The sequence below is a fragment of the Papilio machaon genome, chromosome 16 (genome assembly GCF_912999745.1).
Source record: "Papilio machaon chromosome 16, ilPapMach1.1, whole genome shotgun sequence".
Lineage (NCBI taxonomy): Eukaryota > Metazoa > Arthropoda > Insecta > Lepidoptera > Papilionidae > Papilio > Papilio machaon.
In genome coordinates this window covers 3254509-3271603 of record NC_060001.1, presented here as the reverse complement: position 1 = coordinate 3271603, position 17095 = coordinate 3254509, and the positions used below count along the sequence as shown (strand labels likewise).

Below are 17095 nucleotides of genomic sequence, written 5' to 3'. Positions count from 1 at the left end.
TCGACTTAAATAACTTAGAAAAAATATTGTTCCTAAATTGTAAGGAATTTAACAAATTTTTCAATGCACCTCTTAGTAACTAAATTTCTAATATACATACATTTACAGTATTCGTTTATAAATATTTGATAACACACTACTTAGTAGATAACTTTTTTTAAATTTTTCAATGCTGAGTTCCAATGGAATGAATTTAAAAAAAATAACTTTTTTGACTCATTCAAATAAAATGTTTTTCGTTTTATTTGTGACATATTAACACTTATAATTTATCGTACATAAGTTTAAAAAAAAAAATTGTTTTTTTTTTAAAACTTATGTACGATACGATATACGATAATTATGAATTTTTGATCTCAAACATGTTGTATGACAAAGTAGATATAACGTAAATAATTATAAACGAATCTGTAAAATTTAACAATCCAAATAATTAAAAATTATTGTTAAGTTTATAATAAAATATACTAAATCATAAAAATATAAAATATGCTGACATATTAAATTAAACGAATGGTTAAATTATATTAGAACCGATACAGGATCTAAGGAGAAGTGTGTAAATAAATATGAATAATTACAAAAAATCAACTCACCGTGGGTTTCCACTGCTTAAAAACTCATACAAAAACATTTACATTTTCTAATGAAGGTATCTGGAATATATTTTTCCATCTGAAAGAATTGAAAGTCAAAAACGAGGGACAGTGCTCAATTCTCTCTGGCAATAGAATAATGCGCAAGCGCCTATCTCACTTTACCTTCCGGTAACCAAGCAACTGTATGTTTTTCAAAGTGTTTATAACACTGAAGATGGGAGTTTAATTTTTCATCCAGATGTGAAAAAGTCCAATATGGACCACGGGAAGAAAGTAGGACATTAACAGTGGTAGAGGCAGCAACATCTGTTGCATGAATCCGGCTCCTCCGTTGCAATACCACCATCACACATAAGATAGGCGTCCAGTGGAAGTGAAGCCTAACGAGTGTGTTTACCGGAGGCTTAATTTAATTATTTTTCCTTCCCACCCTTGTAAGGAAAAGATGGAAAGGAGAAGTTAATTGTACTTAGAAGGGGAAATATTCACTTTATGTAGGTCTATTCTGTCGATTCAGGGTACGTAACGCATCTGCAATTGCGGATGTCGCTTCGCTATTTTGGCGAATTAGATGGCTACTCATTTGCCATCTTATAAAAAAAATCCTACTTTTTTCCCTAGATGAGTAATATACTATTTTGTACACATTACAGCAGTGGACTCCGACGGTTATATTATTGTTGTTTGAGCGTGTTTAAAGCTGTCCCGAACAAAACTTTATTATAACTTACATTTAAGAAAAAAAAAACATCTTTATATATCACTGAACGAATCTATGGACTGTTCATTCTAGAAAGTTCCTTTATAAGTTTATTAACACTAATGGGGTGGACAGAGTTACACGGTGTAATTTTTTTTTTTCAGTATAAATTCTCTCAAAACAAACAGACCATAGAGTATTCTATATCTAATGTATGTATATTGAAGGCCATATTGGTGAATTATTTTCGAGACCGTTTATAAACTTGACTACATTGGACCCGTTTCACTACATCTTGATCAATTATATTGCTATTTTCATAAGATACATTTAACCCTTTCACGTTCAATGGTAATATTTTTCCCTTCTATAAAAATCGTTATTGATTGTTCAATTATTATTTAATTGTTTTTTTTTTTACTTAATGTCAAAATAAAACGTATGTCCAAAGCAGCAAATGTGTTTCTGAACGAATAAAAAAAACTGTGCTAAGCTGTTGAAGCTAAAATACATAGTTGGCATATTTAGTCTTGGAAATCTTATGGTCTTGTAAGGGTTAATGCTTAATATTTTTCAAAAAAATATAAACTTTGTTTTCTTTAAACTACCATTTTAGTGGTTAATAAAAGATGTAGTTTATGCAACACTACAATAATTTATCGTCTATAAAAGAAAAGGATGACAAAGGAAAATTAAATTTGCAAATAAATCTTCATAAAATAAGATTCCCAATAACCTAAACTTTGTCAAAAAAATAACCTATATTTTGATACTAAACCAGTTAATCGCTTTATAATTAATCAAGATGCAGTACAATGGTTTTACATAAGGTTTTATTGTATGGAATTGTATGTATTTAATACATATGTATAATGTACGAACCCTATGAATGATCTCGTTCATTCGGTCTCGTTCACTTTGTTTCCTTGGACGAATGATTGTTGGTCTCTTCAGTCTTTTCCCCGTCACCATAGAACTTTGGCTGTAATATAGAAATATACTTTATTAATATGTCTGAAGTTATTCTGTTTGTTCAAATAATACTTTGAGTAAGTGTCGTACAAAAAAAAAACTAGCAAATAATTTCTAAATATTGTAACTATTTAGTTCTGAATGAATTTACCTTTATCTATATATTTTTGTTACACGTAAAATAAAAACAGCAATATATTTTTTATGAGCGGAGTAAAATTAAATTAAAATATTTAATCGTAAACAAATCACAAACAAAAAAGAACATCACTAATTTAAATCAAACAACACAAATGTTAAGTGAATATGAAAAAAAACCTTATTAAAGAAATGTCATCTTTAAATTGCATTCAAAAAAAAGTTACACTAAAAAAACTATGTTAAAACTAAACAACAACAATTACGCAAATGTAATTTATAACACTGCTATGAAAAAGTGAGAAATATAGATAAAATGTAATATTTTATTAAAAAATTAGTATTAAAAAAAAATACCTCAAACTAAGATTGTTATAAAAAAAAAACTATACACAACTAAATCAAATGTTATCAAAAATTACATTTTAATATTTACAATGGTTATTTGAGAACAAAACTTGAGCTATGTATGAACAATAGTAAAACTATGGTTTCTTGCCGAGTCATACAAAAACATATTGTTATCCCTTTCATATTCTTTAAAAAGATTAGAGACAACAATATATATTCATACAAATATTTCAGCAATGGAAATCCACTTTATAATAAAAAAGGTGAAACAAACAAAATCACACATGAAATGTAAAACAAGCGTGTGATCAAACATTTAAGACTTACACGGTCACAATTTCTATTATACAGTAGTTACTTTATTGGTGAATCCATTTTTGACACCGTTATAACTTGTAAATCCCTAGAAATAAATAATTATACATTTGATATATAATGAATATTTAAATCGTGAGGAGCACTTTAGTTTATGAAGCACACTTTTTTTTAAATTAGTTTATGATGACTGACTTATATGAAAGTCATTTAAATTATATTAAATGCAATCAGTATTAAATTAAGTTGTTTATGTACTACTAGCTTTTACCCGCGACTCCGTCCGCGCGGAATAAACAAAATGCACACAAGATAAAAAAGTTCCTATATTCGTCTCCTAGTTCTAAGCTACCTCCCCATCAATTTTCAGCTAAATCAGTTCGACCGATCTTGAGTTATAAATAGTGTAACTAACACGACTTTCTTTTATATATATAGATAAATAGATAACAATCTAGAAGATGGTATTGTAGACGATATTAGACGATATTATCTTTCATAACAATTTTGTATGTACATTCTAGCATTTACAAATAAGACAACATTTTATATGACATATTTAGTAGAAAGCGAGATGGTAAATAAAGTTTTTTTTTTAACCAAAAACTGATATATCAGGCAGGATGTATCAGTTCTCGCATCTATTTATTTCTCATTCAATCTCTCAGATTCAATTGCAAATAACTTAAACTATTTTATTACATTGGTATAGGTATCACCCCGAGTACTGTCTGGATGAATAGAACAATATACCTAATGCACGAGTTAACCTCGAACTAATATCACATCAGATTCTTAATCAATTATAACAACTACATATCTTACTTATATTATAAATGCGAATATTTAGATGGATCGATAAATGTTTGAAGGTATCTCTGGAACGGATCAAAGGATCTTGATGAAATTTGACAGGTTTTTTTTTAGTTAATCTGCCTTTAGTTACTACTTTTTTTCAGATGTCTTGATTAGTGATAGAACAATTTTTTTTTACTTATTTAATTATTTCCGCGAATCTGGACCATGTTACTATTTGTATGTATGTTGTGTGACATGTTGTGTGACATGTTGTGTGTGTGTGTGACTGACCTCGTCGTGGCTGTGGTCTGCGGGCGCGCGCTCGTCCTCGTCATCGCTGTCGTCGTCCGCGGAGGAGTCGCCGCCGGAGCCTGTCGTATCTAATGCAGATTTCACTGATAACAAACATTATTTATGAAACAAAGGTAAGCTATATCACAAAGTCTACATTTAAATTTTAAATGCAAATCTATGATGAATGTATGGATGTTAGAAAGTATCTCCAGATCGGCTGCATGGATCTGGATAAAATAAAGTATAGAAGTTGAACACAGGCTAATGTTTCACATATTTACTTGATAACTCCGCAGCGGTACAACTCATGTTATTGAAATTTGGCATAGATATGAAAAATAGTCTTGAGTGACAGATTAGATACATATCGCCCTTTATTTTAATTCTGCGCAGATAAAGTAGCAGGCAAAATCTACTCACCTGTGGATTACTAAACCATTTTATTTCATTTACAAAATTTCTTAATAACAAAATATCACTAGAAGATTAAAATATATCTGATATTATTAGCCATTTCAGTCTTATTGATCGCTTAAGGTTAAAAGCTTAAAAGTGAGCTGCGTGCTGCGCAGTGCCCTTCCTCCATATTTCATGCCCTGGTACACCTAAAATTGTGTCATGCGCAGCAACTTGTGCTGTTCCGTGTTGCTAAGAAAACTTTGATAAGTAATATCATACCTGCAGCTGCATGTGCGACGGGGGGCTGCGCTAGTGGTGGCACACGGGCTCGCTCACGTGTCAAGTCGTCGTAGCACTGCAGGCAGACGCGCAACGGCTTGTCACTCTGCCCGCGGAGCACCCAGCGCTTCGAAGAACACGGCCCGCACACCACTGAACCACACTTGCGGCAATGATGCTGCGGAGAGTACATAAACCTTTATTATAACACTATGACAAATATTCCACCTACTCGGTCGAATAGCTATATAAAGCTGCGAGGCTGGTCTCCTACGCTCCTAAGTGAATAGACCTAGTATATATCACCTAGTTAGTTTGATTTCTCTTTCTTTATTGGAGGAAATTTGAAAAGATCGCATTTAAAGAAGTGCTTAAGACTCACCATCTACGAAATAAAGGGGTGTAAGTTTGTTTTTAGTCCCAAGTGTGATATTTTATTTAGTAAATAACAAAAACTCACTCTCCTATTGAGGACGGTGAACTGTGTCTTCTTACAGTGCATGCATATAGCGGCCTCGTTGTCCGGCACCCACACCGCCGCGTGCTCCGATGGCGGCTGCTTACCACCTATGACATAAAGAATACAATAAAAGAGAATCTCTAAGATATGTCAAACATTACATAGAACACACTAGAAAAAAATTAAAAAATATCAGTTTAACAACACTACTTTTTTAAAATTTGATTGATTTGAAGTTACTCAACTACTTTACAGATTGAAATGATTCACTTACTTTTCCTTAATAAATCTTCTATGCATTTCTCTATGTGAGCCATCCACTCTTCTTTCTCTGTGGCTGTTGCAGCATATACCGCAAATGACTTGGAGGCAGTGCGTATCAACCAGCCATTGCGATATTCTGAAAATATATTGCTTAATTAGCTGTTGCCCGCGACTCCGTCTGCACGGAATAAAAAAAAGATAATAAGTAAGCCTATGTGTTCTTCCAGACCAGTGATTGTCAAACTTATTTCTTTCACTGCCCCCTTTGAAAATCAATTATATTTAAGAGCCTCCTAATTTTTATTCAGAAATAAAACTTAAAAACCACAATTTCATTACTTTAATTAATTTCAATGCCCCCCATTTTTGGGGCCCTTATCGCCCCTTCCTAGGTTTCAAACGCCCCCAAGGGGGCGTTATCGCCCACTTTGGGAAACACTGTTCCAGACCATGATCTACATCTAAGACGAATTTCATCACCATTGAGCCTTTCTGGAGATACCTTCAACCAAACATCCATCCATCTAAACATTTGTATTTATAATATTAGTAAGATATGATAAAGATCTTCCACACTTCCATACTATTTATGCAGCTGACTGTACATGAGTTCTACAGAATGCCATTTTACATAATACTGAAATTTTACTTTTATGCTTGCATTTACCCTTTCAATATGAAAATGAAATTTAAACTTCTAATAATTCTGTTGTATTTTATGAATACAGTCAAAACCGTTTATGGCGACATCGTTTAGAACAACATACCGGTTAAATTGACCAAAATCAAAGGTCCTGGCTGAATGTTATATACATATCTTTCCTATTAATACCTGTCACCGGTTGTTACAACTATCGGTTTTTACGACTCAATATGAGTAGTCCCTTCGATGTCGTTATAACAGATTTTGACTGTATTATTAATAAGTTGCAGAGATGATAAAACTATAGGAATGTGTCATAACATTGTTGACTCATTGATTTTATAAATAAATATTGATATGTGACTCAAATGAATCATAAAGAAATCAAAAATTTTCCCATTGTTTTAAAGTTACAATGTATTTAACTAGTTTATTAATGAAAATTTTGTTTTTTAATAATTTGAAGGCACAAATTTTGCTTAATTTATTAATATTCATAAAACTGTTACCAATTTATAGGTATTTTTGAAAACACCTAAACTTACTCACCTAAGTCCAGAACTCAAATATAAAAAATTAACATCTAATTTTATCATCATATTTGACTATTAAGTCAGAAAAAGGATTTCCACTATTGGACATAAACCTTATTTGCAGAACTCTTTCACAGCTCAGTTCCATTTCACTGTATAGGCATCCTTATTTTTCAAGAAACAAGATACACTTTGGTTGGAACTTGTGAAGAGCTTCTTTAATTAGACAGCTTAATTTATATTTTCGTTAAATAGATTTTTATAAAACTTACGTCCTTCATCTTTAAGTGACTCCAGCTTCACTTCCTCGAGTGGAATAACGTGTTGCTTATTATACTTTTTCTTATTTATGACTATGTTGCCATATACTAAGATGTCATTGAAGAGAAAAAATTGACGGGCTTTTGGCTTCTTGCGGCACATTTTTGTCAGGACCCCTTCTCCCACCAAGACCCTTCCTTGTTCTGCCAGAGGCTGAAAATATACTGAGATTGAACTTTCAATAGAAATATTGTAATATTAATATCATCCACAATTGTATCATGTTTATATTTTAGAGACAATAATATTTTGAAACCAGAAATTTCAAATAAATTTAAAAACTTATTAACAAGCTTACAATAAAAAAATATTCACATCTCTGATAAATATGAGATATCACTTCGGTCAAACGCATTGAATGTAGGTATAGTTGACTTATCTTCCCATGTTTGTCGGCTGATAAAACTACTATACCATACATTGTAGTTTTTATTTAGATAACATAACATGGATTTACCTGACCAGAACTGCCGAAGCAATTCTCCACCATTGCAATTCGTCTGGCATTTGCTTCGCTATTTACTGCAAGAAGAAAATAATAATCGCTCTATATTGCGGTAAAGTATCAAAGTTTGACGTCAAAGGAAAGTGACTGAATGAACAAACAATAGGAACTAGCACTTGTTAATTTAGGTTTTATATAAATACACAGTCACATACTCAGTTACAATAGGATATTTTCACCACTTATGTTGAATAATTTAGATAATAGCCTACCTAAACGATCCACCATTATAGAAATTTATTTTCGATTCGGTAGACACTAGACACGAAACGACAGAGAAAAATTTGTCATTCTCTAAAATCATTGCCATCGGAAATTTTAAGTTACTATTATGGTAGTAAAAATTAATTATTTGAATAAAAGTTTTTCAACTATGTCACTCATTTTGAAAAAAATCTAAAAGTGGAAGTAAAGTTGCGATAATCTAATACTACAAAAAAAATAAGCGTTTATATTTTAGATAACTATATTCAAACTTATTCATATATGTATTAAATCTTTACCCTGAAAGTTATTACCTACATTTAAAAATTTTAAATATAATTTTCGATACGACACTATAAAAATCCATTGAAAAACGATGTTTTCAGAAAATTACAAAACAAGGGTGGAAAAAAAATTTAAAAGATATTTTCCACCATAGACAAATACAAATCATGTGAGCATTCATTTTAAGTGTGATTTTTGACACCTGCTGACAGGCGGTGGTCGATATCTTAGAATTTATTGTACGTAATTTTAGTAAAAACACCCCAAAATGGCCTGTAAAATTTGTGGTCCTAAGTTATCATTGTGCGGATTGATATTGAGTGTCTGGGGAATCATCCAACTGGTAAGTTCGACGAGTTATTTTCGGTAAGGTCACAATCTTCAATCACGATAATGTAAATCTTTTATTACAGACTCTGATGGGAGTCTTCTATTACATAGAAGCTGTAGCTCTTCTAGAAGATCTTCCCCTTGAAGAAGAAAGCGGCCACCACACTGTAGATGCATTTATTCATGCAGTTGAAGTAGGATATCAAAGAGTGAGTATACGAATTGTTCTTATTAGGCTAAAATAAACCTTCAAGGTTTAATTATGAGTCAATTAAAAGAGGGCATCTAGTTACTATGTAATTTTACCGTTTTTGGAACAATATCAAAATTATATTAATGTTCATACTGAAACTTATGAGGTTTAATTACTACAACTACTTTACTACTAATGTATAAAAGACACATTAATAGTACTTTTGAAGATAATAATCTTGTAAACTGGCAGCAATTTTACTGACTATTAACATTTATGTGTGTTAAAAGTAATAAAATAAGTTTGGTGTAATTTAAATTAAAATTACTCTGTTTTACACCTTTGTCCTTCTACTTATTTTTTTTTCACTGTTTTTATTTTCACATTCAGTGATTCAGCAACATTTATGTCAATTAATTACATTTTATGAATTTGTTTTTTTCAGAACTCTTACAACTGTTGGATTGCGGCCCTTCTCTATGTGATTACATTGGTAATATCAGGCCATCAGTTCTGGATGAACAACCGTTCTTCTGTTAGCATGTAATGCGCAACAATTGTACTTTATTCTAGGTACATGTTGTTACTATTTATTAGTTCCATTCCATTTACTATAAATTTTGTTTGAATCATGTCAAACAGATTTAAGAACTTTAAAATGTTAATATCTAGCTTGTTCTTTTCTGAAACATAATGATTATGTTATAAGAGTTTATTGTAACTTTGCAAAGTGTTTTTAAAAATAATTATGATTACTTTGTGAATATGTAGGAATCAAACTTGTTACACTTTCTTCAAACTTTTAAAAAGTATAAACACATTTTGAATTTGCTTTGTAAAAAAATATATGGATTGTAATTGCGTAGTTGCAAGTTAAGAAAACCGGTAATGTTGAGTATTATTGATTAAAGGTGATCAAATATCAAATATGTACATAAAATAATTATTATTGTAGGAGCATTGTAAAATGAATATATAGTATTTCTTTCAAGTAAATTTAATAATGTTTTATTTGTTATTTATTAATTTTCCTCTGTTGTAATTTATGTAAAATATAATAATTTTAAACTTTTTCATTCTTTTCAATACAACCTAGTAAAGTAATTTACTAGAATTAGTTTTGAGACGATCAGTTCGTCAAGACTAATAGTAGAGAAGGATAAGAAAATAATGAAATGTAAATGGAATTAACTCTATCTTGTTTGATCCACATGATGTATCAATTCAAGGTGTTTAACAGTTATTGCTTTAGTCAAGAAAGAGGAAGAATAGATTATTTCAGCCAGACAGGAAAAGGATGTCTGATCCGCCATTGTAGGCAGTAGGGGATATGACCACAACTTTATTGCCCATTTGAGTTATGACGTCACACCTATACCTTTTATAGTAAAGCACTGACTGGACATCTTTTAAGCGGTGGTATTTTATGGCTATTAAATATTTTTTTTTATAGTAAGCGCCAAAATGACTTCGTAGCGGTGGCGAGCAGTTGAACTATAAAGATAGAATTAACCGACAGTATAATCAAGTGTATAAGTTGATGTAAAAGCTGTCATTTTCAAGCAATGACCTATACATATATATAGGGGTCAGGCTTGAAAAGACATAAAAATTATATTTAAACTTATTCAAACACATTTTTGACAAACCCAATACCTTAGATGTCACTTGTATGACAATTTTGAAGATTTAAATGTCAAAGTTGTTTCACCGTGCATTGTCAGTTATTTCTTCATTTCAAATAACTGAAATTTTTCCGCAATGAGTATGTTATATAACTGTGGTTTGTGCTGTATGTTAATAAGTGCTTGGGGAGTTGTCCAGCTGGTATTTTAATTTTTACTAAAAACACAAATTTGATACTTGTCCGTATTCCTCTGGAGATTGCAGCTCACTTAGTGCGAAGCGACTACTTCTTTACGATAAATAAAGTAGAGCTATTCCATGATCTATGATATAGTTCTTTTCAATATATATGCCTTGAAATATCGCACTTGAAGCTGCGATAAATAGAATTTTCGGTTTGGTCGGGACGTAAAGATGCGTGGGTGGGTGGGTACGCCTTCTTTCAACAGCGCCTGGTCTCTACCTGAGCAGACTTGCGCTCGCAGCTATTCACAAGCCGCTATATACAGGAGAACCCGCTTTATACGGTTTCTCGCGTAATATGCGTTTTTGGTTGGGTCCTTGAAAAATCGTTTTAAACTGGTTTTACTGTAGTTCGAATATACGCACTAGTCTAAAAAAAAACTGTTGTAAAGATTGTCACTGAAGAGTTGTAGATAAACTGCTGACTATAACCTCCGAGATGAACCGATAGAATGAGGCTTACCAATATTTTTTCAATACTCGATTGTTACATATTCAATCCATAATGATTGCTACTTAATTAGCAACAGTTATTGTGTGAATGTTATTATCAAAAATCTCACAATTTATTGTAACACCAATTATTCCCTGATTATTCGTTATTACTTATTACAGATTTTAATGGGAATACTGTATAAGATAGAATGCATTACGTTGTTAGAAGATGTCGAGGCAGAAGAATATGTTGACTATGACGACTTTATTAAAAAAACTCAAGAAAATTACAGTTTGGTATGAAAATAAAAATCCGAATAGTGGAGTTGAGATATAGCAAAGAATATTTTAACTACATAATGAAATATTTATATTATTTATTTAAGGTGGGTTTAAACTGCTTGATCGCTGCTGGAATTTACGTTGTAATGATTCTGTTATCCTGGCTCTGCATGCACCAAGCACAACGTAAAGAACTAATGCAAAGAAAGAAATCCGACGATGACGAGTGGTATTGTGAAAATAAGTCCAAGGTTATTTAAGAATGGATATTCAAATATTATATGAAGACGATAATAAGTTGTAATATTTTTTTAATAAAATAATTTATCAAATATTGCTTTTTTAGATGATAGATACTACATATCTAGATGACTCCTTTAATTTGAAAAAATCTTATTACCTACCTACACGGCGATATAAGTCATGTAACAATACTGCCAAACGTTTAAAACAATCTTTTAATGGTCAATCTTACTAATATTACAATTGCGAATGTTTGGATTGATGGATGTATCTTTAGAACGGTTTAACGGATCTCGATGAAATTTGTACTACACATAATCACATAGGCTACTTATTAAGTTTTTTTCTATTACGCGCAGACGGATTCGCGGGCAAAGCTAATCTTTCAAAAATAATTTTTTCGCCAATTCTGATATACATTTTTTTTGAGTACCGGAACCTTCATCTAGGGATGCGATATTATTTCATGATTTTTTTCTTTTTATTTTGTCAGTAGCAACCCAAAGTAAAAATCGAGAATAATTTGTTGGAAAATAAAAGTCAATAGTCCGTTGAATATAAAATTATACGTATATTTTTAATACTTTTTATAGTTTTTGCCCTTGTTTTTAACTTTTTATACTGTAGATTACTTTACTTCTTCCAAATGTCTGTCGTAAGTTACAGTGCCAATATTTACACTTTTTATTTCATCTTTACTGGAATGTGCGTTTTCCTGCGGAATTTAAATCCATTGAAATTTTTGAATACAAAATTTATTATAAGATAACCTACTACATATTCAAGAAGTAAGAAATATACAAAACATATTACTTAAAAAGCGTCGGTAGCTCAGAAGTTAAGCATTTGACTTGCAATCTGCAGGTCCTAGGTTCGAAAACCGCTACGTGCCAATGTGTTTTTCGAGTTTCGATTTACATATGCACATTTATCCGACGTTCTTACGTCGTGATGCAACTTGCACATATCTGAGAAGAAATTCAATGATATGTGTGAAGTCAACCCGCACTTGGCTAGCGTGGTTGACTATGGCCTAGTCACCCCTGACTTAGGGTAGGCTCCGAGCCCCTCAGTGGGGACTTATAGTGAGCTGATGATGATTATTTAAATACTGGAAGTCGGGCATAGACAAGAGGAGTAAGAAAGCGGTCCTCGCTATGCCCTGGCCCTGGATGAAGTAATTATCGATGCATCTTAAGTTATGATTTATTTGAATAAAATTAGGTGATACATAAACGTTATGTTATCCGTCGGTGACCACTTCCGAAAGGTCATATGTCATTTGTATTTTTTATGAGAAATATAAAATTTGTTTATGAATATTTCATTACGACTGTAATAACTTATGGGGTACAAAATACAACATTAACCTGTGGTGCTTCACTTTCATCAACTTTGGCTGGTTGATTGGGATTCAGCCAGGGGTCAGCGAGTATCTGTGGGATCTTGACGCGAACTTTGAGCGGCGAGAGGATTCTTGTGATCAATTTGCGACAATCGGCTGACACTTTTGGTTCCCTCGGGAATGATACTTTGTTTTGCACCTGCTGTAAGCAATTCAATAAAAGTAAATCTCTTTGAATGACAAAAAACAAAACTAGTTATGTGACTATAGTCTCGAGTTACTAGAGTAAAAAAAATCGCCAGGTTAAAAAATCCGCCGTGTTGTATGTGAAAAAGTAAAAAATCACTTTAAAACAACGGGTTTGACAAACAATTGAGTTTTTTTATTTCATTTGGAAATTCTATCTTTTTCATAGCTTTTAAACCATCCAGATGAATTTTTTCTTAGCGAGTGAATAAAGGCTGATGGCTGATGGATATTTATCCATCTACGTGTCCTTTAATTTGTGTCATTATGAGCATGTTGGAATTTAAATGTCGTAAATAACGAGAGACAAACATAAGTGCAGTTTAAATATTTAACTATTGGTTATTTACTTGAAACAAACTAAAACGTTAATACTATGGTATGCGTATTACGGGTGAAGTTAGTGAAGTCACTCAATGATTTGTATGTGAGGAATTTCAATTACGTTAGTTTGCAAAACGACAATAAAACAAAATTAAATTAAGGACAGAGGCATTGAAAGATTGGTTCCAGGTTCATGCAAATTTTACTTAATGGTAAACGAAGTAAACACATAACGTATACAAGTACCGCTCGTTAAAAAGTACTTAATACATGAGGGTTACGCCTTTCAAATTGCCACAATGTTCTTTAAATTACATTCGTTGTGTTGTAACGAATGATTCCGTGAACTTGTAACAACTATTGTAATAATATAAAATTACTAATACGATAAAGTAATAGAAAGGCTTAGAAGAACATTTAAAGCCGAAAAAAGACGTAATAGTTCATATATTTAGTCGAGTCATATTTAGTCTAGATATTTGAGTCTATAGACTTGGACGGGCCTTGATAAGGCATAAGTAGCCTAAAATTACCACTATGTGCTGTAAAAACGATAAAAATAATAAGAATGAATAAGCAAATAACAACTAACCTTAAGAAGTTGCGTATAATTAGTATCATCGAAAGGCAGACGTCCGTAGACAATAGCGTAGAGCACAACTCCCATACTCCAGATATCAGAATCTTGTGGTCTATATGGAACTCCTTTGAGTATCTCTGGGGAGGCATAAGCATAACTGCCACAGAAGGTTTCACTCAAAGCGTACACTCCATTCTTCGGCTTCATGTGACCTCGTGCGAAACCAAAGTCTGACAATTTGATATTCAGGCCGTGATCCATTAGGAGATTTTCACATTTTATGTCCCTGTGGTTAGATTAACTTTTAGAGACGCTAGAAATTTATTACAATAAGTACGACTACATCAAGTTATTCTGTTGACAGTTCTCCTCTAATTTCTAGATATGAACACTACTTACGGAATTTTCGTTTAGAATCTACATAATTTTGAATTCTGTCATTCTAAAACAGATCCCATAGTTATTGCATTACCCGTAATAAATTTGATACAGACCGATGAACAACACCTCTATCGTGGCAATAATCTACAGCCTCCACCAGCTGGCGAAACCATCGTCGGCCGCGGACTTCGTCGATGTGCTGATCCTTCCGTATGATGTCCAGTAGACTTCCGTTCTCAGCATACTCCATTACAATGTACACTCTAAACAGTACACCCAGTTAAGGTGAGTAGGTATTATTATGAACAGCTTTTTGTTTCTTTTTGATTTAAAAAGGCTTTAAAGAGTTCAAGTATTTTTGGTACTTAGGTATTTCCTACGTCTGTAATCATTTATCCGCGCAATTGCTTTTAAATTATTAAATACTTAATCAGCTGCTACGTTATTGTAAATGAAATAAGATAAATATTAAAGTGGTTTCGTAAAATGGTACGGTTAAGTTTCCTTGCCGCAGAAACTACTAAGTCAAGTACGCATTACTACTGCGACTTCTATTATTACGTTTGTAAAGAATAAAAGTTCTCAACCTGTGAGTAGTTTCGATTGCTTGTAGGAAACGTATTAAATTTTCATGCTTTAAGCCTTTCACAACTTCTATTTCTCTTGGCAGAAACTTTTTCAGGTAGTCGCCGGGTGCTTGGAACTTGCTTATTATTTTTATTGCCACTTGGCAATTGTGTCTGTCGCTTGATGCTACCTGCGATATCAATAACTTTATTTGCTTCACCCGCTTAGTTCCTTTATCAGTTACCCATATGTAAGAATTTGAAATTTATATAAATTGGGTTCGAACCTGAAGCATTTAGCTATTACCCACAATCCTTCACGATCTCAATTTAGAGAAATATTTTTTTCATTTCTTTGATTTATTTTGGTTCTTATTTCTGATTAAAGCAATCAAAGCAACAATGCCGTTGTATACCACGCTGGTATTTCGTGAAAGTATGTTACTTCCCTCATCTAGACGACGCGTTTTACATAATTAGCACGAGCGTGACTCTTAATTCTAATAGGATATTGTCGTCTGCTTCTATTCTACCTATCTACCTCGAGAACACGCGATCGGCTATTGCAATGAGAATGCAGGAATTAAAATTCCTATCTAATAAAAATTGCGGAATTTTCAAAACTTATTGAAATTAAACGAGAGGTAATTTCGTCTCATTAAATTACGACCGGGCATTGTGACAATCGATGGGGAAGGCCTACGTCCAGCAGTGGACAAATCCAGGCTGATAATGATGATGATGATGAAATTAATACTCGTTGAATTTACTTATTAATAGCAGAATTATTACACAAACTGTGTAGCATACAAGTCGTTATGTTAGCTGCTGTTAATGTAAATTTTAAATGTACGAATCTCGCAAGTTACAAATCTGGCGGTTACCTTAACTGTTGCATACGATCCAGAACCTATGGTTCTTCCTAACACATATCCATGAGTCTCCAATACTGTTAATTTTCTGTCAGCTTTGGCCTCGACCCCACTATGTACGGTCGCTGTAGGCTCTGTAGACATCTCGCCCAGTACATTTTTATCCGCTCTAACATCGGGCCCTGGCATATCACAGAAGTAATTTTATAAGTTTTGATAAACCTTTCTTGAAGTCACATTATAGATAATTTAGCCACATAATATTTATTTTTCATGTATTTTTTTTCCAAAACAGATTCATGATGACGTTTTTTTTCTTAAAAGGTGTTATTATGATTGACGTAAACATATTTTTCTAAATATTTAGGATTACAATTCAGATACAAAACTTAACAGGCAGTATTAGAATTATGTAACATTGACAAAAGGAGTATGTTGTTAATAAATACTGCGAAGAATTTATAATAAGAGGTAGGTTTGTCTTGATTCGTCCTAGAGATTTCTTTATTATTTTCAACACGGTACCTAGTAACTTAAAAGTATTCTTTAAATGGATAAGGCGTTTTTGATTCGTTTCTAAAAGTGATTGAATTTTAAGTACACCAATTCATATTTTCGTAACATAAGTAACTTTTATGGTAAACTAGCGATTTTTTTTGGCTTCACGAAAATGAAAATTGTACATTAATTTCATAAAATTTGGTTTATAAATGTTAAGATTATTTAAGTTTCGAATGGTTACTAATTATTCGTAAAATGAATCGTAACAGCTGACAGATGTCAAAAGCGGCAAGCAAAAGACAATATGGTGGCAGCATAACAAAAACAAAAATATATATTTGAAATTTAATGACTGAAAAGTTATTTTATGGTTGTTGATATCTTTTGTAGTTTTAATTATACAACTGTTAATATATTCTACGATATATACGGTGTCTTCCGTGAACATTCAGTTGCAATTTGTGTATCTTAACTCTAGTGTTCAAGTGCTTTAAGAAGTATTAAAGTTTTAATCTCTTAAACATAATCAACGGACTGCAGAAATATAAAAGTATGTAATTCGTGCTGTGCATGTTATACTCATATGGTATTTATCAAAAATGTTCTTTTTGCCAAAGCTTTGTTACGTTTATGCATGAGCATTTATGATACCTATAGATCTTGTTTTTTTAGTTATTTTAGATTAAATTTCAAAAAATGTTTCTCTGTTTACAATTTAAATAAAAAAATTTTGCATTTAAATCCCTATAAATATTTGATATGGATTTTCTAATGTCTTCAAAATAAATCTAAATGGAGTTTTTTTTTTTAATTTAAGGGCAGTTGTAGATGTTTGATTATATTTTCTTTCTACAGAATATATAGATCT

At 32.0% G+C, this 17095-nt stretch overlaps 4 protein-coding genes across 5 annotated transcripts; 2 read left to right on the top strand and 2 right to left on the bottom strand.

Annotated features, from left to right (window-relative positions):
* Positions 1-2091: 2091 nt before the first annotated feature.
* On the bottom strand, positions 2092-7868 carry LOC106716549 (pleckstrin homology domain-containing family F member 2). Of its 2 annotated transcripts, XM_014510078.2 has the most exons (9): positions 7784-7868; positions 7524-7588; positions 7018-7219; positions 5580-5705; positions 5306-5412; positions 4846-5023; positions 4165-4268; positions 3088-3163; positions 2203-2281 (listed from the first exon to the last, which is right to left on the bottom strand). In XM_014510078.2, exons 1-8 carry the CDS (start codon positions 7797-7799, stop codon positions 3104-3106), a joined length of 858 nt encoding a protein of 285 aa, XP_014365564.2. In that variant the 5' UTR covers positions 7800-7868; the 3' UTR covers positions 2203-2281; positions 3088-3103. The 2 variants fall into 2 exon arrangements, with proteins under 2 accessions (XP_014365563.2, XP_014365564.2); XM_014510077.2 differs by lacking the exon at positions 3088-3163 and having other exon boundaries at positions 2092-2281.
* A 384-nt stretch (positions 7869-8252) lies between these two features.
* On the top strand, positions 8253-9200 carry LOC106716662 (ribonuclease kappa-like). Its single transcript, XM_014510223.2, has 3 exons — positions 8253-8403; positions 8474-8599; positions 9029-9200. Exons 1-3 carry the CDS (start codon positions 8329-8331, stop codon positions 9128-9130), a joined length of 303 nt encoding a protein of 100 aa, XP_014365709.1. The 5' UTR covers positions 8253-8328; the 3' UTR covers positions 9131-9200.
* Positions 9201-10290: 1090 nt separating this feature from the next.
* Positions 10291-11452, top strand: LOC106716722 (ribonuclease kappa-like). Its single transcript, XM_014510287.2, has 3 exons — positions 10291-10410; positions 11068-11184; positions 11274-11452. The coding sequence occupies exons 1-3, from the start codon at positions 10345-10347 to the stop codon at positions 11427-11429; spliced, it is 339 nt and encodes a 112-aa protein (XP_014365773.1). The 5' UTR covers positions 10291-10344; the 3' UTR covers positions 11430-11452.
* Positions 11453-12014: 562 nt separating this feature from the next.
* On the bottom strand, positions 12015-16044 carry LOC106716678 (testis-specific serine/threonine-protein kinase 3). Its single transcript, XM_014510245.2, has 6 exons — positions 15739-16044; positions 14876-15045; positions 14402-14551; positions 13920-14193; positions 12783-12959; positions 12015-12127 (listed from the first exon to the last, which is right to left on the bottom strand). The coding sequence occupies exons 1-6, from the start codon at positions 15913-15915 to the stop codon at positions 12041-12043; spliced, it is 1035 nt and encodes a 344-aa protein (XP_014365731.2). The 5' UTR covers positions 15916-16044; the 3' UTR covers positions 12015-12040.
* Between the last annotated feature and the right edge of the window lie 1051 nt (positions 16045-17095).